This window comes from Melanostigma gelatinosum (genome assembly GCF_949748355.1).
Source record: "Melanostigma gelatinosum genome assembly, chromosome: 17".
Lineage (NCBI taxonomy): Eukaryota > Metazoa > Chordata > Actinopteri > Perciformes > Zoarcidae > Melanostigma > Melanostigma gelatinosum.
This window is the reverse complement of record NC_136650.1, coordinates 8,742,160-8,769,328: the sequence shown is the minus strand read 5'-3', so window position 1 is coordinate 8,769,328 and position 27,169 is coordinate 8,742,160. Positions and strand designations below refer to the sequence as shown.

The window sequence follows — 27,169 nt, the reverse complement described above, 5'->3', positions numbered from 1 at the left end:
CTTAGGGGCTTGTGTAGAATGCATAATAACCCATGCCTTTTGGGTTGTCCTTGTACTCTTCCGTAGTCAAGTCCTCACACTTGATGGTGGGGGAGTTCTCTGTGCTTGAGCCCCCAGGGGACATCCTGCGCCGCTTGCACACCACGGAGTACACGCCGCAATCGCTAGAGTCCACCGATTTCAGCGAGTGGGACGTCTCGATCCAGGTCGAGGCGGGCGGCGCGCTCTCCTCGGGCAGCTTGTCTTTTGTGGCCCCCAGCTGATCCTCCGGGAAGGCTGGGGGGCTTGGACGAGGGGACCAAGGCAGGCCCGTGGTCATCTTGCGCTGGTAAGAGCTTCTGGTGCCCCAGCCCGCAGCCATGGAGGCGAAGGCCGAGTCTGGGTAGTAGCCGAGGGCGTGGGACGTCTGCAGGGACAAGGGCTTGATGCCGTAGGACAGCAGGCTGCTGGTGGAATAGTCATTCTCGTAGGACAGATCCAGCTTGTTGGAGCCCGGCTGCTGGACTGGGGGGACGAACCAGCGCTGGGCAGAGGCCGCGGCGCTGACGTCCTCGCTCTGCGGGGAGAGGAGGCTGTTGGTTTGGGGGACGGCCCGCTCACTGGCGTAGAAGCGGTTCTGAGGCAGGTTGTTGACGAACTGGTCCTGAAAGAAAGGCTGCATGGCGTAGCGGGCCCCGGGCACAATCTGGGTGGAGCGGGGGGAGTCCGTGGGGGACGGAGTCAACCGGTCACTCTCTGGGGCCGTGTACATCCTGTTCGACCAAAAAACGAGAACACGAGAAAAATTCAGCATCCGAGACATGCATCAAATAGCGTACCACGGGAAAAACAGATCAACCACACTGCTTGAACTGCAAGACACGTACGAGTCATAGTTGTCCCGGAAGCCTTTCGCAAAAGGGTTGTGATCTATCTTCAGCTGTGTGATCTAAAAACAAACAAACAAAAAAGAAATCTTGCATCAATAATGTGAGAGAGCAATACTAAAGAATGACTTTAAAAAAAAATTAAACTAAGCATAAATGCATGCATTGCATCAAAACAGCTAAATTTGAATTCTAAATCACAAATAATAAATGTATAAATTGCAGTGCTTACATCTGTGTTCTGGTACGCAGTGACGGCTATAAACTGGTTCTCTGGGAAGGTGAAGGTCTGAGTTCTGGCCTCGTTGCTCATGTCCTCCACTCCGTCTTCCGTCACCTCCACAATGTGCAGTCGCGGTTGGTATTTATGAAGCGACTGCAGGACTATCATCTGCAGAGGAGAGACGTGTGATGAGTGCAACGCCGGAGATTTCACAACAGCCTGCGTGAATTGATTTGTGCTCAAATCGATTTAAAAAAAAGACTGCAGCCATGCTTGAAAGTTATAGTACTTCCACAATTATTTTCAGTTCGTCAAAATCAGAAACAATATTGGCGAAATGGAAAATTCGTGTCAGAAATCGATATCTTACCTGTGTGTTGTTGTTGTTGGCCCCTTTATTGTTGGTCAGCTTCAACTTGCCAAAAGAGATTTCTTGCCTCATCCAGTGAGCACCAGTGTTTGGAGATTCAGGATGAACATACATTTTGTTACCTGAGATTGAAATAACGCACTTAGTAATATGCAAAACAGAAAGAATAATACATCATATCCTGCTTTTCACATTATGCATATTATACATTATGCATAACAATAAAGATCTTTGGGGAAAATCGAATTAAAATACAGAAAACAGGAATTATTATTAAATTAGGTTATTTTAATGAACACATTAATTGAAAGTAGATTCAAGACAGACGAATGGAATTTATTGAAATAAAATTCAAAAGTTCTGTTTTAAAAGATGCTGAAAATTATACTTTTTCCTCTCATAATATTTCTCTTAACAATAAATTATCAAATGAAGAATAATCATTTTAATCCATCTAGCAATTGAAAAGACAAGTTTCACACTAGAGTTGGTTCTCCGAGGAGTCTAAATTATTGCATTATATGCATTTAAACACCACAAAACCACCTTTCAAAACATTTGGCAAAAATGGGTAAAAATAATTACAATAAATTAAAAGAACCATCTTTATTTCCAAAACAATCGTAATCTTTGACACCCAAATTTGATTGTCACTTCATCAAGCTCTCAGGACTGAATGCTACATTGCTGTATTATTTATTTCTAACCATGTTTCATTCCTTTCCCAATTTCTTTTTCAATTTTTTATTAAACGTATATCTGCCAGAGACAAATACGTTTTCTTAAATCTCTAACTCACCTTGCATATTATTGTCTGCTTTCCCACAAGTGACCCACTTCCCTCCCTGAAAGCGCCAGTGATTTGGGTCAGCCAAAATAACTTCTACAAAGACATTGTAGTGGGCCGTGAGGTTGAGTCCAGTGATGTTGAAGCTGAGGAATGGGAACATCCGTCTAGAAAAGACGAAAAAAATAAAATAAAACAGGGATAATTAACAGATGTGCTCATAAAAGCAGGAAAACAACGCTCATGTCATGTGGCATTTGGCAAAGTGCCTCTCTAATATTAGATTTTAAATAATTGTACATTTCATTCTTGTCATGTTTAGTCTGCATTCACAATTTACCAGAAACGAAAACTTGCAATTTAAAAGTTCAGAACCACATACAAAATGTGTAAAAGGAAGATAGGAATCCTGTGCGTAAAATGTTAGTCATGCGTAAAAAAGTGGTATGAAAATGACCGGTGTCATGAGAAATAGAGTCTGAACAGGCTGACGGGAAATATTAAAACGAATTTCACATTCTGCACATGTCGTGTGCTTAAATTGGGCCTTCTGCTTACCTGCCCTGTTTGGTGATGATCATCTCGGTCTGGTGCCGGTGGAATTTCAGCCACAGAGGCCGGTTGCACAGATAGACCTGCGCTCTGGCTCCGGCGGCAGACCCCGGCAGAGACATGGAGCCAATGCCCGTCCCCGTCCCGGGATAGGAGGGGTACAAACAGCCCGGGCCCTGGCTGAACTGGTACCCTCCGCTGCTAAACTGACTCCGGCCGGTGCACATGGACGAGGAGGAGAAGCCCGTGGGCGGCAGGACGGATCCGTAATGAAGTGAAGCCGGGTACCTGGAGCCGCTGGACCCGGTGTACACCGAGCCGGTCTGTCCTGTGTAAGGAAAGAGGGAACAGGGGCTTGCCATCTCGGAACTCGCCTGTGCGGACGAGATGAAGTATCTGTCGGAGCCCAGTTCTTCTATGTTGTAACGCCGACCGCTCGTCAACTCGTCCTCGCCGAGCACCGGGGAGCCTTTCCTCCCATCGAGCCCGGCTTTAGCGAAAGTGTCCCCCTCTGCCTCACCCAGCATCCCGTTCCCTATCCCGCTCAGGTACTTCTTAGGGGCACTGCTGGACTCCGATTCCGTCCGGTCGACTTCTTGGTAGTCAAGCTGCGATGACGGCCTCGGGCTGTTGTTGGCACTGTCCGACGACGAAAGATTGTAAAAGGTCTTGGGTAAACTGATGCTGGCGCTGGGAAGGATGTTCTCTAACTGCATTGTTTAGACCTTGCAATACAATAAAAAGAGTTTCGGGAGTTTCCAGAGGAGTGAATCTCAGCCAAAGGAGGCGACGCGACCAACCGGCGCCCTGGTAGTTTCTGGCTCTGCACGCCTCCCTCCCGTACGAATGATGGAAGGAGGTTAAACCGGCTCCTCGCCTACGGACGTTCGGATCAGATTCTAGGCTGGACACTGGGTGTTCAGCGGCTCTTATAAAGGTGTAGTTCTCCACGCACCCAACTGATTGTGAGCGAGAGGGGAGGAGCTCTTGGAGAAGCACGCGGGCGCACCAGCCCGCTCCGCAGCCAATGGTCGCACCACGATAATTCAATTAGAAAGCGTTTGGTGGAAATAATATCAGGAGGAAAAATGTCTTCACGAGTGTTCTTACGTTTATTTTCACTCTCACGTCCCGGGTGCAGATTTGAGTGAAGTGGCGATCGCTCCACGCGCCACGCATCCAGGATTAAAAACAACAACAATAAATTACAAGAGCAAGCTTCAGTTTGCTGTCAAACATGAGTGAAAAATCATTTCTAAGAGGCCACAACGAGAACCAGTGTCTCTGCACATTCTACACACAAACCAAGTCTCTAAAAAAACAAGTCGCACTTCACCAGTCCTGCATTCCCCCCCCCCCGCGCACGCTTCTAATCCTCGATAAACTTTCAGCTTCAAGTCATCACGTAAAATGTACATTCACATACGGCTTGTCAGATTACTTCCACACTCACGCAACCAACTAAGACGTATCCTCGATGAACAGCAAAACACCGAGACCCTTTCCCCTCTGCAAACACTCCCGACACATTGAGAATGACAAAAAAAAAAAAGTTCCATGTGCACCTTATTTCCTATAATTGGCCTCTGTCGCCTCTTCCACTTCTTCAGTGTTGGCTCTAGTAAAACAATTGACCGTAAACACGGGCTCAAAAGGAACACCTGAAAATTAAAAGACGCTTTTTATTTTTCGTTTGACTGAATTTGTTTCTGCTTAAGAGGGGAAAAAAACGGCGAGTATTATTCTAGCTTCCTTCTCCTTCTCTCAGGTGACAAATGCATTTTTGTTGCTAGAGCTTTAATTCCCTTCAGATGCTGAATAAAATAGAAATATAAATGGATCTTTTCTTTCTTATTTTCTACCTTTTTAAGTTTTAATCCAATGTTTGAATTATTGTTAAATTGGTCACTAAATAAAACGCCTAAAATGCTTTATTTATATGAGAGATATTCTTAGACACAATTGGATCTATTTCCTAATTTAACTGAATTAAAATATAAAACCGTTCAAATTGCTTTGAGTAGATTTGGGAAGTGAGAAATAAATGTCATATTAATAGGCTACATAATGGGGATGAGCTCTCTTTAAAATGTTGCATTTAAAGTAACGGGGTTAAAAAAGAGGCGAACTGCCGTTTGTAAATGATGGTAAATAAATCGCCCTTAAAACCACTGAAATGGTGACAACGGGAGGCCTTATACTAGTCTACAGCACTGAGAGAACGGAAGCACTAACACTGCACAAGTCTGCTGCGTGACTCTCGGTGAAGAAACGACAACAACAAAAAAGGACACACCTGTTTACTGAACATAAGGTCGTTTTAAATTGCCCACGTCTGTGTCTGAAACACAAACGCGCACACACGCTGAAGGAGCGAGTGATTGAGATCGAAAGCTACCGAAACCAGAAATAATCAAAGAAACATGTCGCACCTCAAACGTCGTTCATACGGCCCCCGGACCTCATCATACGGGGATTTGTCAGCAGTGGAGCGGAGACAGCGCCCTCTAGTGAGCGACCAGGATAACTGGGGAACTTTCCCATCGTTGGTTATATTCAAATAACTCAACACTAAGAGAGCTGCATGCAGGCTCTCACTTTCTCCACTTGCATCTCTCACTTTGCAGCTTCTTCCACTGCAGCGAACTCAGCTTGTGTTTTGCATGTGTGTGTGTGTGTGTGTGTGTGTGTGTGTGTGTGTGTGGGCAGTCTGGGCATTTGTGTCCTAAAGTAAGCTGAAGGGAGAGGAGGGGGGGAGATGAATTTGGGGAAAATGGGGATACAGATCTGTGAAAAGCTGTGGGAGAGTCTCTGCTGGAGGCAGATTGGCTGGTGTCATAAATGGGACAGTGGAGCTGGCTGTTGGGCCATCAGGGGATCAGAGCTACATGCACACGGCACACAATCTGTCAATCAAAGACCGGAGAGCCGTCCCAGACTGCCTTCACAGAGGCGGGGAACACCAAACATTCGGCAACAGAGATCAAGCTTCTTCTTCTTTATTTCTCCAAATGGCTCGGGGAAGAAAAGCAATTCTATTATTTCTTTTTTGACCTGTCTCTCCTACAGAGAGTCTCACTTATCGTCCTCCTTCCTTCTGCTTTTTGCGACGATTGCAGAATTCCACAGGGGACATTGTGAGAAAGTGCCACCGGAGCAGCTTTGGGTTTTTTTTGTGAAATGTAAAATTTCATTTCAGCAGAATCAGAAGGAGCTACTGTTTGTGAAGGCCCGTTTTTCCATGAATCCCGATGGCTTTGATGCAAAAAGGAAAAATGAATAAGTATGCATCGTGAGGCTCACCAAGGGCCTGTGAGCCTGATCCAGGATTAAGAATGATGTACTTTATGTCAGTGTGTTAATGCTCTCTCTTGCTCTCGCTCTCTCTCTCTCTCTCGTAGCAGAGGTGCTGCTCTCTTGACTCAGTGGTGCTGCAGTCGTTCTATAGTTGGAGGCTAAATCTCTAGTTCAAAGGAAGAACAAAAGTCGAGCATTTCACACCTGAGCTGTCAACACCTCGTTAGTGCAATCTCTTCTTCGATGGACCTTTGCATGATCACCAAAATTCTAACAAATGATGTTAAGAGAAAGTTTTAATTTGGCTTTCATGCCAAACAGTTGTTTCGCAACTTTGAAGGTTGAAGAGAAGAGAAAATCCTGTCAAAACCAAACTCAGTGCCGTTGTTTTAATGGCCCCGCTTTCCAAAGCAAAGTAGGTTGGTTTCTCTGAAATGACCCCAAAGACTCAGCCATTTGAAAGCAATGTAGAAAACAGAATAAATGTGATTTACAGGCCGCCTATAAATGAACTAATTCCAAATGAGGTAGATGTTGAGGCTCCACTCATAAAGGAGCTCCCACTTGTGACCTGTCAGCGTGTTTCTTGACCACCTATAAAAGTCCAAGTGTGTCTGAGATGACCCTCCTTGGCCCCGGGCCAGGGCCCGCGCGACAGGGGAAGGGAAGTCCTACCATATTGCTGTCAGAGTAGATCATCAACAGAGCACATGAAAGGCATACATTCCAGGTTTTATGGGCCAAGGTGGCTGCTGAAGCCTTTGCTCGGGAGTGAATTCATGTACCCCATTGCAAGGATTAATAACGCAAGTCTCATTAGAGATCCTCGCCACCGAGACCCCTGGAGGGGAGTGGTGCTGGGAAACCAAACGAACCGAGTGCAATGTGCACCGTGCCAGCGTCCTGCGCTCCTCCACAAATCATCATCCTCCAGAACATTTTCATTGGAAAGAATTTATTCCACAAGTTTATCAAAGATGTGCCCCAGTACATTTTCCGGGGGGGGGGGGGGGGGGGCTCCGCGTGAGGAAAGCTTATGTTGCAGACATGCTGCTGTCTTCAAAGATACAAAGGTGACAGCTTTCATGAATTTCCATTCGGGTGCATATTGCTTTCATCAATTACTCCCTTTTTTTTCTTATTTCCTTGTCCCCGCCATTTTCTTCATGATTTAAACAGCACAAGGTTCTCCCTCTAGCCTGGACAAAAAACGTGTTTTGTACTCACTTCTTTTTGTTGTCATGTGTTTTTTTTTTCTTAACCCCTACTCAGAGAACATTCGAATATGTAAAGTACATTCATGTTCGATGTCATGCAGGCTATTTCACATATCGTTCTAGCAAAGCAAATTATCATGAAATGGGAATCTTTCCCATCTGCAAGCAGTCAGTGGGTGAGACCCGCGGGAATTCTCTCTATATATGCAGCACGTTTGAATTTTCTCAAAATACATTAAAGTACGCCAGATTGCATAAAACCATCAGATGCTACTTTGCGTCACATCAACAGATAAGTCTCAATGTCACCATGTTGCATGCATGCACGCATGTTGTGTGCGTGCGTGTGTTGTTGTTTTTGTGTGTGTGTGTGTGTCCGGCCCGTGGAAGGAGCGGTGGATTACTGTAGAAATGTATCCGGGGATATGTGAGCTATAGATGCTTCTGTGATGCGAAGGGTTTTCAGGGGGCAATGATAATCCACTGTGTGAAGACAAATCTTTGAAAAAGAAGGTGTACTGGCTGCATTCAGGGAAATAGGATTGCACTCACTGTATTTGACTCCCCAAGGCATGCTAACATGATTTTTGGATTACTGCATTGTAGAAAGTGTCACCCATGGGCCTGTGGGGGAACGCGGCAGCTTCACGGTATGGAAGCAGGGTGAGTTTCAGGTACTGTGCTTCTCTTATCTGACTTTTTATCCTCTCATAAATACATTATCTCCTGGCGCATGCCGTGCTGGGTTCTCACGGAAGTTTTGAATTCTTCAAGTCGAGTGATGTTTTCCAGATACTGAGAAATAAATTTAACCCTAAAAAAGAGATTGCCTACAACAGGGCGTTAACTTCATGATGCTTTTTGTTTGTTTTTGGTCTTTGAATTGGGTAAGCAGATCATTGAATTGACTCTGACACATCCACCATATTACTTTCACCCACTGTGTTGTCACAAGCAAAAAGAAAGACAAAAGAGAAGCCAACAGCAGACGGGAGTCCGATGGCCCGAGTCTCACCCTCACCCCCATTTTAGCGTCAACCTTTGTTGACCCACTTCTCCCTGCCCATCCTCCTGAAAACACCAGAGGCATCGACATAAGGGACCGGAGCAAAATAGCAGGTGCTAAAAGTTTGACAGCGTAGACTGCATATATGTGTTCCCTGGAACGTGAGGTGTAAGGGAGGGTGGCGGAGTTTTATCGAGTCGGCATTAAGCCTCCCTCTCTGGATAGGCACACGAGGAGAGTTGGGGTGAGCTGGGGTGGGGAGGGGAGGGGGTTGTCCGTCCTTTCCCATAGCACTATTACTGCCAAACAAGCTGGGCTTTTATCACATCGCTAACCCTGACTCAGGAGGACCCTTTCTTTCTTTCTTTTTTCTTTTTTTCTTTTTTCCTTTTTTTTTTGGGACAGGGAACACAAACAGATTTACACCACAGGAGTATTCTGCTGCTGCTCCTGTCTCAATGTGGTTAAATCAGTGAGTCAGAAGTGAGAATGTAGAGTTTTAACACTTCTCTCTGCCGGTATGAAAGCTTCTAGAGCGACACAGAGGAAAGCCCTGAAAACGGATTTACTGTCTACCAGCCAGGGGCATATGCTAGTGGGAGGGAGGTTATGTACATGATTAATGGCTTAAGGTTGACCCCCCCGGTGATACAGTGATGTAGCCTCGGCATCTTCAGTCTCCTCTGGGGAGTAGGGGCTACATTCACAGTGCTAGAAGGCCCTTTGATGCCCCTCTCTGTCAAACACACCCTCACAGCCCCCCGTTCAGGCCTCATTTATACGAACACTGGACACATTGAAGTCAATATTATTATTTCCTTTCCTGCTTCGTGCAATTAGATATTAGACTGATTGATAAAAAGCCAAATCATCCTCTGAAAAGGCTCCTATTCCTGCTCTGGAGAAATGCGTCCAGCAGCCATTAGATATAATTAGAGACCACAGAATGCTTTTGTATTAAAACATTTGCAGCAATTTGGCAGCTGTATAATTTAGATCATTCATGTACTGGATCATGCCATGCACATACATGAAAACACGTGCGCACATAATCGTATACGCTTGTCGGCGCGTATGCACACACGCTCATATATGCACACACAGAGGGACCTCAGTGCAGCGGACACCTTCAATATTGAACCCAGACCCAGGCCCGGTCTGTGTATTTACATGTAAATGGTCTACAACAATCTGCGGCCCCTTTCCTCGGCTCCGTCCCTTCAGCCGTCTGGGCCCGGAGAAGAGAGCTGCTAGTCAGATGGGGGGGGGGGGGCGAGGGTGGGGACCACATCAGATGGGATCCCGCGGTGATGGAGCCAAACGGAGGGAAGAGGCTGCCTGCCTGGCAGCTACTGAAACAGCAGGGACTCCCACATATCATGGAAGTGGTCCATGGTTTGGTCTCCTTCTCTGACTGGAGAGCAAGGGAGAGACGTAGAGGACCAAAGGCCCTCCCGACTGAGGGCCCGAGACCAAAGCAGAAGTCGTCTACGTTCGAGGGGAAGGCCCACTCGTGTGTGGCTTGTTGGGAAAGTTTAGTCAGGCTTCCCAGAAGAGGGATGATAACCTGGTCTCTTCCCTGTGGGTAGAGGTGTCATATTTGACAAGTGTATATGTGGATGTGGAAGGGTGGGTGTCAGTGATAAGAAATTACGAACAGCAGTGAGCATGCATATCCAAGTCACATGGTGGAGGAGAAGGAGGCTGCCTGTGTTTGTTCCTCATGCTCGTCTGTCGAGTGTTTGTGTGTCCTTCTGTGCTGGCGGGTCAGACATGGTGGAGGTCTAGACACATGGACCAAACATTCTGTCTGACGTGGGGGTGCGCTTGTTTCGAGGTTCATCTGATGGTTGTGGACCTTGATAGAACAGACCAGCCGAGACAGGCTGGACCCATACCCAGCGTTAATGGTCCAAAAATCTGGTGTATGTTGAAGCTATTGAAGCCACTTGGAAAAATCAGACTTTTAGCTGCGCTTTCTGACGTGCGTTTTTTTACGCACACGGTATGAAATGAATAATGTTTTGGTGCATGAATGAGTCGAAATAACCTGTAGTCAACTTGAAACAATTAAAAAGCGAGGTGTTATTTACTTGGTTGGCAAATATTTGATGATTCAACTCATGACCAAGTCAGAGAGAGGGGGCACGGCTTGATTTTCAAACGGAAAACAGATGCTGACAGTGATTCATAGGAATGAATAATGCCATTTAAGTCCCATGTCTCACAGTATTGTTTGACAAACTGGCATTGAGCTCCCTATTAACGGTATAATTTGGCGGGTAAATGACACGATGAAGTCATTTGGCATGCAATAAGAACGCCTTTTGGCGTTTTATTTGTATGCCATGTAGTCTGAACTGAATGCAATGCAAAAGCATCTACGTTCTGAACAAGTGACCGAGTATAAACTGAGGGGGAGACCGTTTATGATGGGCAGGAAAGTGGCTCAAACAAACAGGTCTTGAACCAGGACCAATGGTCAAGACCCAAAGTCCCAAAGAGATTTTCTTTTTTCAAAGTAACATTTGCGACGTTGTACTTTTCCATTGTCTGTATGTATTTTACTCAAACCTAACTTTGCCTCTCAACTCTCGGCAAGAAAGCAAAATAAGCGTATTTCGAAAAATGCCCAACTATTCCTTTATTACAGGAAGTAAAGTCTGAATTAGTTTCACAGCATTTGTTTGCTGCAGTTTTAGAGTCTTTTCTTTTTTTTTAAAGAAAGGAGGACGAGGACATAAACCCATGACAGTGCAAGGAACCTCGTGTCTGCTTGGTGTAGCTGTCCTTCACAGCTCTGATGGGTACATCGGGGGATCCCCAACGATGGCCAACCTTCAAGTCTAACTATGATTTGGCAGAGTAGGACACACCAGGCTAATACCTTCCACCCCTGGTTCAAGAATGTCCCCCACCTCCTCACCAGCACAACGAGCGATCACACCTTTTGAGCAGAGGCAGACAAAAAGGGGAGCCCCAGGCCGATGTGGTCTTCGTATAGCTGTGTGAGCGTGTGTGTGGGTCTGTGTGTGTTTCTGATGTGTGTGCGTGTACATGAGTAGCTGTGTGGGGGACAATGCAACACGTTAAAGCAACGTGGGAGGTGTGAAGACAGGGGATCTGCTGCAGTCAAAATGAACAAGGAAGAAAACTGCTTTTTGCTTTGTTTTCACGTCTTGTGAAAGTGCAATTAATTATGTTCATTGTCAGGCTTTTTTGGTTTTGCTTGTTGCCTATGGAGTTGTTAATTGTTACATATTAAGGGGATGCCCTTCGAAAAAGAACCATCCCAGTTGCGTGAGCATGCGTTAAAGGCCTACCGATGAGCAAGAATCTCAACGTAAAAAGAGATACTTTCACGGGGAAAGGGGGGCAACGTTTGCCGCGTTTCATTTTGCTTTAGAGGCGATCTATGTAGGTGTTGGGGACCAAAGTACCTGTGTGGTTAGCAGTGGCTGGCGGTGAGTCACCCAGAGCAGAGGATGTGAGTGGGTGGTCTCACACCACCCTAAAGCTATTTTCTCTTTCACTTTCTCAACAGGATTTCCCTGAATCTTGTTCAAAATCAAATTTTAGTGGCAGTTGTAAACCCACATTACCATCCACCCCTCTCAAACATTCTGATGTGATCTCGATTGCAAATGTTGTCGTACAGAATATCAGTTTGACTTGTAGTTTACCATTCATAATGCGATAGAAAGAGATGATTCTTTCCATAATTTGATGATGTAACAATTCATTTCCCCGTTGTCACGCTTTGGAGAGCAGGCGACAGGCGACGGAGCCAAACACAGAGAAAGATGCGGATCCAACACAAAACTATGTAGCGATTTAATTCAAAATAAAACTTACACGCAGGAATCCAACATAACTGAAGACACAACGACAAAGAACAAAGGAACTGGGCTAGTATAAATAGGGACTGTGGAACGGGGAAGTGGGAACAGGTGAGCATGAACACAGGCGACTACCAGGCTGACGAGAGACAGGTGAAACTAATTAAGGACACAGTAGGCAGGGAACTTCAAAATAAAAACAGGAAACAACCTGAAGTAAAACCAAGATCATGGCTCACAGGCCTTTTTCACAGCAGACAATTGTACTTGCGATTGCAGGAAAAGCACAGGTGTGGCTTATAGCATTAACGCTCTGCTCTATTCAAGTGTCCCAGAAAGCCGTGACCATGTGACAGTGTGACAGTGAGCCAGCAAGCGTAGTGCCGAGTGCAGACTTTGTGGTGGCTGGTAGTTGGCTTGTTAAAGTGATGTGACTTTAAATACAAGACTTCCATATTTCTTTAAGTGTCCATCTGGCTGACAGGTCCTTTCAGTCTGGCTCTATACTCTCTGTAAGACAGGTATTAAATGGACAAACTCAACAGAATACAGCAATTTAAACGGTGCCAAGCACAATTGTTTTTACGCAATTAACAATGAGTTTTTCTCAAAAAGGCTTCAGTACCTGTCAGCTGGAAATTTCCAAATATAATTTGTTTTATTTTGTGTTTTAAATATTGTGGGACATCTTACACCTTACTGTGGACGGTGATGACAGTTAATATGAGGAGAGGGAGATGCAACAAAGTTCTCCGACTGGACACAATCATCGCGGCTCATTTTCGACGCCGTAAGAGCTTGGCCACCAGGGCGCCCCTCCTTTGTTTTCTTTTGTTTTTTTTAACTATCCAGGGACTTGCCATGCGATTGGATACACAATTCACGTCAACCTGGCACCCTGTAGGTTTACATGAGCTGAAACTCATCCCAGTTTGCATTGCTCACCCGCGACATTCTGCTAGTCTTGGCAGGGCCGACCTGACTCGGGGTTCAGCACAAGGGTTAGGCAGCATCATCCGACTCGTGCCAGTTGACAGCGATCTCTGCTCTTTGTAGCTTTCTGATTCCTGCCATTAACAGGGTCACTAGTTGCTGCCCCCGCCCCTCTAACCCTGCTTGCATGTGAGCGAGCTTGCAGGGTGAAGTGTGTGTGTGTGTGTGTGTGTGGTGTGTGTGTTGTGCTGCATTCCCTGCTGGCCTTCCTCTCTGCCGAGGCCAGAAGGCGTGCTCCCCGAGTCCTGCCAGCTTCTCCACAGTCTGGGGCCACTGATGTCAGAGTGGCAGGAGCTTGTAGGCGGCTGCTATTAGTGAGTCCTCTTCACGCCGGATTCTGGAGTTCCATCAGCTGGTTGTGTAACTTGTTTCTTGTGGGACTGGGAGGAGGAGGAGAGGGGGGGGGGGGGGGTATGTCTACACTTGTGCTCAGGAGGGGGGGGAGGTGTGAGGTGTTGGGGGGGGGGGGGTAACTTTTGGCTCTGAGCAGAGCAGTGCGGGTGGACCTTCAACCACATCATTGACACCAAAGTAAGCTACTAGCCAGAAACTTTAGCGACGTCTGAGCTCGATTTTTACATTTTTTAAGATAAAACGCCGAACTGTGCTGTACTTATGAAAATCTGATTCTAATAAGAACACCTCCGAACAGCTGCCCTCCCCACGTCTGTGTTTATGGTTCAGTCCTGCCTCCTGTATAGAGCAGCAGCAGGGGCGAACCATCACATTTGGTGCCCAGCGTGGGGGCGGTTGGTGAGCTGTCGAGCTCCAACTATCCCATGGAGCTTCTCTTCTGTCTTTTCAGTACAATTTTAACTAACCTCATTTGCATCTGCTAATTAGATCCTGTTAGCATAATTCATACACATGACACCCTTTTGAAGCTAATGAATAGATACATCTCCAGACAACTCGCAAAGAGCATTTAATGAGACTCAACTTACTTGCGAGCTCCTGTTAATGTGAAGCGGAAAGTTGACGAGGAAAATCAGAGGCATTACATTTTGTACCTCGAAGTCAGGTGGGAGTTCCGAATTAAAACTTGATAACGCAGGAATATTTGCAACATAATGAATTCAACGACCTGCTGTAAAGGCGTTCGTATAAATATTCAAGGCTGCCTGTACACATAAATCATGTTCGTTTCTCTTTTCACGCTGCATAAAAAGTTTTTCAGAAATCACCAATCCATTTGTTTTCATATGAAAGGACGCCACAGATGGTAAGACGCAGACTATGACACTGACATCCACAACCATCCATGTGGATAAGGTATATGCAAAACACTGAGTTATGAATATTCATCAGTAGAAATGGTGAGTATGATTCATCGTATACAGCTGGGGTATAATTCACAGAGACAATGTGTAGAATAGAGCAGAGCCTTCCTGCCAGGTTTTCAGAACAGGAACCAAACTCCCCATGTAGTTACATCTCTGAGCTGCTGATCCCTCCATTATCAGGACGTGTTCTTGATGAGAGTTCACAGCTTTCACGGAGCTGGGTCGCCACGGGAGTGAAGCTTCTATACCTAACACGCAACTCTTCAACGCTATAGGTTAAAAGTTTGTCAGACATAAGGAGTACACCACTGTAGCTCCAGCTCTTTTTCTCAACCGATGCGGTATACTCTCACACAAGGACTGCTCTCTTTTGATAGTTGCACCAAGCACAACAGAAGACGGGAAGACATGCCGTGCGACCCCACTGCTGTCACGCGTTCTCGTCTGTATCACAGTAGATGAGGTTGTGTTTTGAAAAAAATAACGATGATACAATGACATGAAATTACGGCAAAAACTGGTGCTCAAATTTGTGAAACACTCCAAATGGTGTTCATTATTGACTGCAGATGTTTATTTGGTAAATTATGCTTGACCCGCATTAATAAGATCGATCCAAACTTTTAATTTCACAAATGAAAATGATAATCTTTTTTTTTAAGTTGTAGCCTGATTTGATTATGCCTCATCAAATAAAGAGCTTTACGATTTAAGAAATGTATTATGTTTAGACCCAGGTGATGAAATGTAATAATTCAAAATTATTATTGGCTATCTGGACATTGAAGTAAAGTTAATGTTATGATTAAAGCATCAACAGAGAAGCATAATGCTTTGTACTAATACTGGGGCAACATGCAACTCAGCCGGTGACACTTTCAATTTATTGGTTACTTTCCGAAAGTGTTCTGTCACTTTCATTTTATTTCTTTCCTTTTCTTTCTTGTTAAAAACAAACAAAAGATTGCGACAGTAAACTTGAGGTGTGGGAGCGGTGGAACCGATTCACGGATTAATAAGTAAACTAATTTATTCTTGAAGTTGTGAAACATCTTCAGCTGCCTCGAATTTATAAAACCTTTATAATTCATGCATTCCTGTCCAGATATATTACTTTTTCATTATTTTTCTACCTGGTTGGTGCATCGGCAGATTAAAAGTTCTCCACTGGTCAGTAACAAACTAATACGTATATTTCCATTCGTATTTAGGGCCAGACAAAAAAAATGAAGTGACTTACAAATAACTGAAGACCAACTTTCTCCAACATCATTTGTGTCGTTTGACTTCAAACTACATATTCGTCCTCATACTACATTGATTGGCACAAATTCACACGCACAAATTCATTTCCACATTTAGAGAGGCTGTAGCGTGGCGTGTTGGAGCTCTGCTGTCGCTCTGGTGCGGGGCTCCACCTGGCCGATCGAGTGAGGACCCAGCGGGGCGTCTTGAATCATCTCAGCTGAGGCCTCATGGCTTGGCCTGGCTGGAGCCCTCGTGATGTGATACCATAGTGAGCCAGGCCCGAAGTGTGTTTGTGCCGCGGTGTGGGTGCTCTTGTCTGTGTCGCTGCGTGCGCATGGCTTTTTTGTCTGTGTGACTCTGTGTATGTCTGTACGTGTGCGTGCATTGTGGTGTGTGTGTGTGTGTGTGTGTGTGCTCCCGTCTGCTCCCTCCAACCGGTTGATCTTTCACATTTCGCACGGGCAGGAGGGACAGGAGGCTGCCAGGCTGCGCCCGGAGCCTGGGTACAGTACGGTTAGCAATGCCCGGCATTCATTAGCACCTCCCAAGCTGTCTGCACTTTTACCAAACGCTCTAGCTAGCTAACATGCACTGGCTCCCTGCTCCCTGCTCTCGTCACCCCAGTAAAGGCCTTCGCCATGCGTTGGCTCCACTCAGACACAGCTGAGGCCTCGAGTCTTGGCTTGGGCCACTTCAACTTTGTTACAGTTCAGCACAGCGACACAATGGGAAGCCGGGCAGCTTTGAGTTCACAGAAGTTTATAGTGGAGGATTTCATTTCCTCTTTTACTCTTTTGCACTGAGTGGCTTGATTCTCCGTCTCACCCAAGTTCAAGTGGGACCCTTTGGCAGAGAATTCCTACAACATTCGTACGTATCTGATATTGTTCCTTGTGTTTCTTGTTTCTTTCTTGAAAATGATTACAGGAACAAATAATTGTGCTTAATGAATCTCCACATTTCCCCTTCTATGTGGTCAATAACTACAATCATTTGTAATTGGTTAGTGTGTCTGTTAGCTAATGCTATGGATATGCCATATGGATGTATATATTAATGGCTCGAAATATGGCGCAAAGGTGGCAAAAAATTCTCACCCACCACGACAAAGGCCGGGGTTCAGTTCCCGCTAGCGGTACCAAAGAACACAATTGGCGGCGGTTGCTGGTGGGAAGCCGGTGAGGGATCACGTCCTTGTTGCTGTTCTTCCAACTCTTGCAATTACGAACATTTTCATTTAATGTTGGCCAGCGTAACCAAAAGTAGTGAAGTAAACTGAAGGGACCAACAATCTAAACAGAAAACACTTCAGAAATATATTCAGGCATGTGTGGCCAGAAGAAGAGCCCTTTTACACACGCACACACAGTTGGCACTCTGCTGAGCGAGTGACTGGTTTTTTACACTCTACACGATCATATGACTTAATGACAGTTCTCAAGGAGGGAGAGAAACAGCGAAAAAAAATCTGACCTGTGCTAAGCTGTGAGTCTACTGCAGGCGACGTAACACAAGGTGTGTCTCACCTCATTACTCATCTCTTTGTTTTACACTTCCAGAACTCCCCCCCCCCTCTCTCTCTCTCTCTCTTGCGCTCTCTCTATCTTTCATATGTTCTCTCTCTCCTCCTCCTCCTCTCATTTGATCCTCTCTCTTTCCCTCACAGGCTCAACAGGCCGGGGATACCTCTGAGAGCTGCGACCGGGGTGCAAAGAACACAGCAGGAGTGGTATTTGTTCGTCTTGGCTCTTCCCCAGCCAACTCTGTTAAAGCCTGAATGTACTCTCGAGGGCTTCTGAGAACCCTTTCAAACTTCAATTTGATTTGATGAATTTTCATGGTTCTTGAAAATTGTAGACATATATATTATATACTGTATATATACATTCTCTTTCCTGTCGCATGGACTTGGTGTGCTCTTTCAGCAATAAAGAGTGTTGGATGGTAGGTCTGACCTGCGTGTCAGGCAACACCTAAGCTGTGAAATAATGATGGAAAGTCGTGGAAATCAAACCGTAAGCGGATCAATACACTATAGTCAAGTCCATTTTTGTTTTTTATGTCGCTCAATATCACCAATCACAAATTTGCCTCAGGGGGCTTTACGATCTGTGCAGCATAAGACACCCACTGTCCCTCTTCCACCCTCGCTTCGCATGAGGAAAAACTCCCACAAACAAACCCCTTGAACCGGCACACTGAAGAAACCTCAGGAAGGGCGACTGACGAGGGACTCCTCTGTCATGACGACTGTAATAGATGTTGTGTGTGCAGAATAGACCAACATAATGTCAACCACAATGTAGACAATCCGTATTACAAAGTGATAATGTGAACATATTTGAAAAAGATGCATCCAGGAGGATGTCAAGCAGCTTCAGGGTGTTCATTCCGTGAGGTCTAAGTGAGTTTGGGTAAACATATGCAGGAGGAATTTATGACATTCTTAATTTCCAAGGCCCCTCGTATACATCATTTTCCACCCGACCCCATCGCCGCAGAGGTGAGCAGTCATCCAAAGAGTGACTCTTCAGAGTGACCTCTGTTTGATTTTGACAGACTGCATGCATGACATATATACTTGTCGGAACTTCGAAGTCGAAGTGAAAATTCAATCCCACTTGCAGCCTCAGTGTGCATGATCTGTCACAAACCGATTCAATACAACAGCGTTAACGGCATCAGTTCTGAATGAGAAAAAACGCTTCGAGACTGAAATAATAACTGGAAACATCACTCTGCCACACATTAGTCGACATGATATTCATATTCCTCGCTGTGCAGCGCGGAGCAGCAGCGTGCTTTCCCCAGAATCAAATGAGCTCAGTGATACCAATTAATGGATCTTGCAGCTGCACAATAGATACATTACAATATAGAGTACCTCCTCACCATGGCAACAACCTCACCCCGAGCCGCCGCTATCTTGAGTTTGGAAATTAGGAGAATGCAATCGGTGCATCACACGCAGGTAAATAACAGCTCTCGTAGAAAACATTATGCACAACAGGGTCACGTAAGGTTGGGTCAAACATTTTTCATTTAAACATATTAAGTTCATACATCTCGCACGACGAGCAGCAGCTACAACTGCAGGGTGGTTTGGAACAGGAGTTAAGATAATATTTAGTTTTTCGGGTCTTTTTATGAATTTTGTCACAAAGTGTGAAAGACTGTGTGCTGATCAGAGAATGTATGGAGTTGGGCTTTTTGTTGATCCTTTTGGTTTCACGTTTTTTTTCCCCCCACTATTACTTTTTAAAGGGCACGTTCATGTTGTTCTGCGCTAACAATCTTCGTCGATTTTGAACAAACCACCAGCATAAAGAACTCAACCGTCACTCTCACTGCTAGTTGTCAGGCTCATTGTTCTCTGGCGGCAGACAGGTCACCACGACGCGCGCCTGCAGGCCACCATACATGCCCGGGGATGTAAAGTGTACGCTGATATGGACTGAGGGTTTGTGCCACGGTTGCATAGTGTTTGTTTAAGGCGCACCATGTGCAGTCTGTTCCTCTGTGAGCAAATCCATCTGTTTTTTTTTCCGGATCCGCTGTAGCACGCGCCCTGACAAACACTTTGGGTATGTAGTTTGAGGCTAATCATTTCAATGGAAGACAACCCGAGAAAAGCTGTTCCGCCACATCCTGCATGCGGGAGGGGGCTAATGTTATGCGATAATGAATGTATTTGACTACTGAGCCACGTCATTCTCAATACACTCATGATAGAAAGATGGATCTGAAAACTAATTAACACTTAAGTGCATGACTGTCTGTTCTGTTGAAGAGTTTAACAATTCACTTCCGCGGCCTCCATTTTTCTCATTTGCGTTTTCTTCAAACGTAGGTGCTGAATATGGTGATCGACTCTTCATGTTTGACTGATTTATTTACAACTGAGAGAACTGTATAAGGCGTCATACTTTAAGATGATTCCTGTATTCATTTTAAGAATTTACACGTGTTTAATTTATTGTTATTCCACCGGGGAAAACAAAAAACAGAGAAAAAACAAGGTTTGCCACGAACATGAAAAGCGAGTGAGCCAAAGACACACTTTTTTTTATTGGATCCGTAAACATCCGCAGTGGCAAAGCTGCAAAAAAAGGCCACCGCTGATTGAACTAATTTTAGGTGATGCCATGCGCGCAGGACAACCTGCTGGGCCCAAAACGGGCCTTCGCCATGCCATGACAAACAAGTAGTGGGCGAAAAAAGAGAAAGGGAAAATTGATAAATGCAGCAGCCCACGCCAGTTTTTCTCTTCCAAGTGAACAATACCATCATTGTTCAGCAGGGGCTCTGGCACGGCTTACTTGGTGGCGGTTGATTGTTTTGTAAAATCAACAACTTAGAAAATAGACTTCTGAGATTCCTGGCTCCTGTTTCCAATGTGGGTAGACTACATACATCTTTTAAAAACAATGTCACCTCAGAAAAAAAAGGACAATTATTTGCATAACGGTTATATGTTTTATGTTGTAAATGTATATTTTTCTCTGATCCTCTGTATTCCTCATCGGCCAAGACGGGCCTTCAGCAATCTGCGGGATGCATCACGTCAGTTCTCTTTCTCCTCCAGCTCGCCATGAGCTGTTTGGGCAGATGCTAAATGCGAGCAGCGAACCCCGGATCCACCCCTCACTCCGCATTCAGCACATTGGCCTTTGTCTGCTTTAATTGAGCTCCCCACTCCATTTAATGGCCTGTTTAATACTTATTGAAACAGAGCTAGTGCTGGAGGTTAAATACGTCTTAATGCACTGCGTTAATCCTTTCATTAAAAGAAATCTAAAGCTGGTTGAAAGCTGCAAGATTGCCTCCATTAATTAGGGGGGTCTCTCTGCCCCACTGCTCGGCCAAGCCGTGTGTCGCTGCTTCGAATGGTGGGAGAGGGCTGCAGGGAGAGGGGCCGTACTAACTGCTAATACAACTGGCAGAAATGGATAAAAGAGGAGCCAGCGTTTTATTTAGCGAGGCCTCAAAAGAAGCCGTGGCGGTACGAGCTTTAGTGCACTACGCTCTTTGGAAAAGTCTCACTGCCGTCTGTATGAACAGAAAATAAGAATATGTGTTTTTGGATTGAAAAAAAATAGATAAACAATAAGTTCTTGCAGATTTCCTTTTCGAAAGTAACCATTTATATATTTTGATCCTATTTATATGAACATTTCTCCTCATATCATAGATTTAAAATGATTGCAAGATCTGTAACTTACTTTGATGACACTTATTTTTCATCATTTGAATCATGTATTTCGCCCTCAAAAAAGAAATCACCTGGTTTACACTTGTGTTACATTTCTCCACCTTGACACTCATTAATGCAAAAGCTAGTCGCAGGAATTTACAGGATCGTTTGTTTGTTGTGGGTTTTTTTCACATGGTGGAGATTTGGCACCGCGGCATTTTTGATCCCTGCGCTGCTGTTCCTGACTCCTGAACAGAATGACCCTCTTTCCATAGCGAGGCGAGCAGGCCCAGCGTAGGCTTGTCTGGGCTCCAAGCCACGCTCTACGGGTGAGGGCGTGTGGTCACAACACGACTACGCCCCATATCCTACCCCCCTCCCCACACACACTTCTTTGCCTTCACCCAAAACCACCGCCTTCAACCTCCCATCCTCTTCCCTTTCCGCTGAAATTTGGACCGGCTGAGTGCCCGCTCCTCCTCCACTACCTCCACTACCTCCTCTTCACTTTCTTTACTAAGAGCTTGCAGGGTCACGCCAGGCGACAAAAAAAGCCAAGACTTTGCTTTAGCCCCTTTCCCCTTCTAGCATTGCTCCAAAAAAAGTTGCAGGTCGCGCTGCTCGGGAACAATGATTAACCTGCGAAGTTATCGTCCAGCTGATGTGATGCATCCACTCAACTCCACTCTGGAGTCACATTAGCAGATTGCAGTCATCTTGAGCACTGCTCTACCACCGACACCCGACAACCAACCCTCCCCCCCCCCACCCCCCACCCGCTTCCCCCGCCCTGCTGCTGCACTCCGCTTTAATTTCTCGACACTTTGAAAGCTTTTCTCACTGTATATTTTATCACTTTTTCTTAAGACTTGCGCTCAGCTACGCCTCAGCTCTTTTTAAAATACAGAGCCAAAAAACAAGACAAGTCGCTTCTTGGATTCTCTCTCTCTCTCTCTCTCTCTCTCTCTCTCTCTCTCTCTCTTCCTCTCTTTCATCCCATTGTGAACAGGCTTATTGGAAAGAGCGCACTGAACAGAAGAATTTCACACTGTATTAGAAGAATGCATCTTTTCACACCTGTAAATATCTTGTCTAATCTGCTTGGTAACCAGCCCCTCCGAGGGAGGGCCACATGCTGTACAGCAGAGGGGCGATGGTGGAATTCGCTTCCACTGCCAGGATGACAAACAGAATAGACGACAATGTTACACGGTAATCCGGCAAATCGAAGAAAATGAACACATGAAAGCCGCGCCGCTGTTCCTTTTGTCTTACAACCGTGCGGGCGGGCGCATTCATTCATCATTTGCTGAAAAAGAAAAAGTCGAGAAAATAGCAGCAAACACCGTCTATTAATTCCGAACATGCGGTCGGTTAATGTTATGTGATTGAAGTGTGACAAAAAGTTGTGAGGTTTATTTATTTATTTATTTTCCTCCGTTGCTGTTGTGATGGAGCTGGGAGATCTGTGGGCGTGCAATCGCACCGAGGTAGAGACACTCGGAGACAGACACACATTACATCTCGCCGTGCCAACAAGTTCAGGAGTGAAATCCTGTGGATGCGAGCACATGTAAAGTCATCATAACATTGGAACAAGGTTATCTGAGAAATGGCAGCTTGTGTGCCAGTTTTACCTTCACGGATTGAAAATATGGTTTTGGGATGAATTTGCACACGTACGAGTGCGGACGCACACGGGCCCGAGTGATACGCACTCCGGTGTGAACACGTGCACACACCCATGCAAAAACACACTCCGGGTTATACAGATATCACACTCATTTGTCTTTACAAATGTTTACAACAACAAATTCCCTTTCTCAAGGCTGTCGATGAGTGCAGATATTTTTCAATTTGACTAAATTGGTATTTATGCATAACTTTATTCATGTTCTTACCTTGAATTACCTGACACATAAATGTTACATAACACACACACCACAGATGCCCATAGCGAATAATTCCTGCTAGCTAGCGAGTGCTACAGCTAGCTAATGTCGCTGCTAGCTATAAAGTATTGTAACATAAAGTCAGCTAGTTTGATAATAAAGCAATTCTTACTGTTGGTTAGCTATTATGTTATTGTGTTGGATGATGGTGGACATACATGAGGAATCTAACATTAACATTGATGCCCCTGTGGAGGCTTCTTCCCTCAAAAATCTCATCCTCACACTTTCACATCAAATTAGCTCAAAACCACTTTCCTCGCAGGAGTATAATGATTTCGGAGCTATCTCAAAGGTTAGCAACGGCAATACCGTCCAAAAACAAACGAGGAAAATTGTCGCTTTCACTCAAACACACACACACACACACACACACACACAAAGGCCCCCGAAGAAAATCTTGTTGTGTAGCGCCAGGCCTGCACTGCAGCTATCGAGCATCAGTCCATCAATTGGCAGGAGGGCCTCTGATGAACAGGTGATATTTCAAGTGGACAAGTGTCAGCATGCCCCATACAGAACACTCAAGCTCCACTGCTGCCTCCTCGTTACCCCCGCCTATGGCTCTCAGAAATCTCTAATTGCCTACGGACCACATCCCCCCCCCCCCCCCACATACACAACCTTCCATCTTGCCCCCGGCCAGAGCAGGGATAGAATGGCGGTCGGTGGACCTTGGGAGAGTGGTCTCGGCTGCGGCCCCCTCACTAACACTCAGCCCAATGTGTTAATAGATCCAATGCCATCTTATTTTCGCACTTCTGCGAGACGGCAAGGGGCGGCCAGGCGGGATCGACAGTCTGCCGCGCTGAAAGAGCTGGAACAAGAGGAGGAGGAGGAGGAGGAGGAGTGGATGGAAGGAGGGGGCAGCGGTGGGTTCACAGCAGTCTCCCGAGGAGGTCAACAAGAAGGCAGGGGGCACAAGTTCAACTGTGCAATGGGATCGGGAATGGAAGGGTGCAGGTGTATGAATGAATGCGACCTGGAACCCAAACCTATAACCGCATCTTAACCATAGCAGTGTGAGATCAGAAAACATCAGTTTTAGAAGGCAAAGACAAATGATGTCGTCCTGATGATCGTGCCGTCACATCAGAGAACGCGTACGTGTTTTTTCCTCAGGGCATGGACAAGCGGCGTGTTCTGTTTCATCTGGAGGACTTGTTGCTTCCTCAGTATTCAAACAACTGAGGATCCATTCTAACCTGTTCAGTGCCCAATTATCTTCCAAGTAAAAACAATATATTCCAATGGATGGAGAATCACAAAAAAACACAGAATTAAAAACCAGACTAAATATTTTAAAGACCCCTTTTTAACAAAACACAATCATTTTATTTCCATTTTTTTCTTCTCTTTCATATGATTTCAACATGCATGTACAACCCTGTCTCCTACTAAATGTTATTCCTGAACAACTGAACTGAACTCAATTATGTTTTGACGGGAACGTATTTAACCAAATTTTGCCCAATCTCAGCTTTAAAAAGTTTGAAACAGTTTGAAGCACATAGTTAATGTTGTAACAAAAACACAACAAAACCTACTTATATCTCAAGGATTAGAGGACTTATGTCTCAACAGGATTTGGAAAAACTTGTCCACGCATTTATCTTCAGCAGACTGGACTACTGTAACGGTGTGTTTACAGGTCTTTGTAAAAAGTCCGTCAGAAAGCTGCAGCTGATTCAGAACGCTGCAGCTCGAGTCCTCACTAAGACCAGGAGGGTGGATCACATCACTCCAGTTCTGAGGTCTTTGCACTGGCTTCCTGTCCAACAAAGAATTGACTTTAAAATCCTGCTGTTGGTTTACAAAGCACTGAATGGTTTCGGGCCAAAATACATCTCTGATCTGCTGCTACCTTATGAACCATCCCGACCCCTCAGGTCGTCTGGGACCGGTCTACTTTCTGTTCCCAGAGTCAGAACTAAACATGGAGAAGCAGCGTTCAGTTTTTCTGCTCCACATATCTGGAACAAAGTCCCAGAAAGCTGCAGGTCTGCTGAGACCCTCAGCTCCTTTAAATCAAGATTGAAGACTTTTCTGTTTGCTGCTGCCTTTAATTGAACCACATTCAATTAATATATTAATCAATTTCCTGCATTTCTGCATTTTACTACTGCATTTTATTTCTTGTACTGTTTTTGAATGTTTTAATGAATGTTCTTAATTGTTTTTGAAATCTCCTTTACTTTTGCCTTGTGTTTTGATGCTTTTAATGGTTTTATGTGAAGCACTTTGAATTACCTTGTTGTTGAAATGTGCTATACAAATAAACTTGCCTTGGCTTACTTTGTTAGGTTCAGTAAAACAAATTGGGTTTGGCCTAAACTGACTACGAAATTGAAGCATAACGCAACAAAATTGCTTGGTTATGTTTAGGCAACTAAAGTAGTTCACTGAGGACTCAAACAGAAGTCTCCTGGATTTAAGCCCTGTGAGTTTTGACTCATCCACCACCACAACCTCCTCTGCACACGAACCTTTGCGAACTCATTTGAAACCTATTCGTGAAACGTCGACAGCAAACGTAATCCACAACAAAATAGGATTCTCTCGAAAAGTAATTCAAATGGAGCTCCGTTGCATGGGAACGTATTTGCTGGTACCATAACATCTCATGTTTACTTTAAACACAGTTTGAATACAAGCTGTGTACTTAAACAACACAACTAATGAATCAAAATGTGCCTTACACTTCTCCCTTGTCTCACGGTTGGCCATGTTTGCTGAAAAAGGGGGCGTTGCTCCACTGCAGTCCACTTCAGATGATGTGATGATTGTCTTATACACAACTCATCAAATTAGTCTGTGCATTTGGGTGGAGTCAGATGACAGTGACGATAGATCTAGACATCCTAGAAAGGTTATATCCATTGGAAGGGTGAGGCGGGGTCTGAACCCGCTGAATGGTAAAAGGCTGAAACCATAGTGTGATGTTCTTTAACAGCTGGAACAATTGTCAGGTTGGAGTTTAGGGTCGGTTGGTTGAATGCACAGTGTGATACTATTGTTCGTGCCCTGTCTTCTACCAACAGACAACTTTAGATTATTTAAAGCATGATTCTTTTCAGCCTTCCCCTAAGCTTGCAAATGTTTTCAGGTTATGTAATTTAACGAGAACATAATCATTCAATAGAAAACGTCCATATGAGTCATTCTGGAGCAGTCATATGTGTAACCTGCAAATGTACAGATACAGATTGCTGGTACTTGGACGTATCTAGTATCTAGTATCTAGTGTCTAGTGTCTTGTATCTAGTATCTAGTCACTTCAAGGACCCCCAGTTATTACATGTATCAAAAGAAAAGAAAATATCTTGGCTACGAGTGTTGGAAATTCTACACATGCTTTGCCAACTGCCTCCTACTCATGATACATTGTTCTCAATACTGATTTGGGCCCTGAATACCGTGGCAATGTCACGCCACAGCACAATGTAAATGGTTGCTTCATAGCTAAATGCATTCCAGGATGTCTCAGGTATCAAAGACGTTGTCAGTGTCAATTGAAAAAGGAAATACCACGCAACCATGTTGGCCCTTGTGAGGGGCACGACATGCATTTTGAGTGGCTGGGAAAGATGTTCTTGTTCTTACTCCTGCTGCCGCGAATACCACGACTGAAACGAACGAGCACGAGCTGGTTCCCTGGGAGTTATCAAGCAATTGTTCTTGGAGAGAAAACAGTGACAGACACATCACATTATTAAATGTCCACCGTCTCTTATTGTTCACCTGGCATGCACCAGCTGATGATATGATGCAGCAACAGGGTACCAGAGTGTTGATTTCTACTTTTAGTTCCGACGTCTCCAGAGGCCTCTCTCACTGCGAGGACCAGAGAGGCAACAGTCACACTTGTTTTTCTCATAGCTGTCGTTTTTCTCACGGATGAGTGAGTCACATGCAGGAATACAAGTTGTGTTAAGTTTTAGTGTGTTTAATCAATTTACATAAATTATATGGATCCCAAAGAGAATATGAAAAATATTGAGAGATCATTTGGAGACATGCATCTAGGAAAAAGAAAGAAGCTCTTTTTTTTATTGCAGCTTTCTTTCTATGTGATAGTTTCTGATTACATTATTGTCTGCTAACGAAGTTATGTTCTACTGTTTTTAATCTTAATTGCAATGCAACGGGCAGTTGCAATTGCTTCAAATGGTTTGGTATCATTTCCTGCTCTATCACTGAACAACCCTGTCAACATGATCAGTTCAGTTATTAGAGAAAAATCAAATCCAAGCCAAAGAGACCACAGAAAGTGTTTTCTGATGCGCTTAGAAAGTACATCTTCTGCATCTCTTGCACATTGTTTTGCAGGAGATGTGGAATC

General features: G+C 44.9%; 1 protein-coding gene across 1 annotated transcript; it reads right to left on the bottom strand.

Annotated features, from left to right (window-relative positions):
- Position 1: 1 nt before the first annotated feature.
- eomesa (eomesodermin homolog a) lies at positions 2-3,514 on the bottom strand (the record flags this gene model as incomplete). The annotated part of the gene is made up of 6 exons (XM_079288663.1): positions 2-752; positions 867-928; positions 1,099-1,257; positions 1,460-1,581; positions 2,259-2,413; positions 2,805-3,514. 6 exons carry the CDS (start codon positions 3,512-3,514, stop codon positions 2-4), a joined length of 1,959 nt encoding a protein of 652 aa, XP_079144789.1.
- Between the last annotated feature and the right edge of the window lie 23,655 nt (positions 3,515-27,169).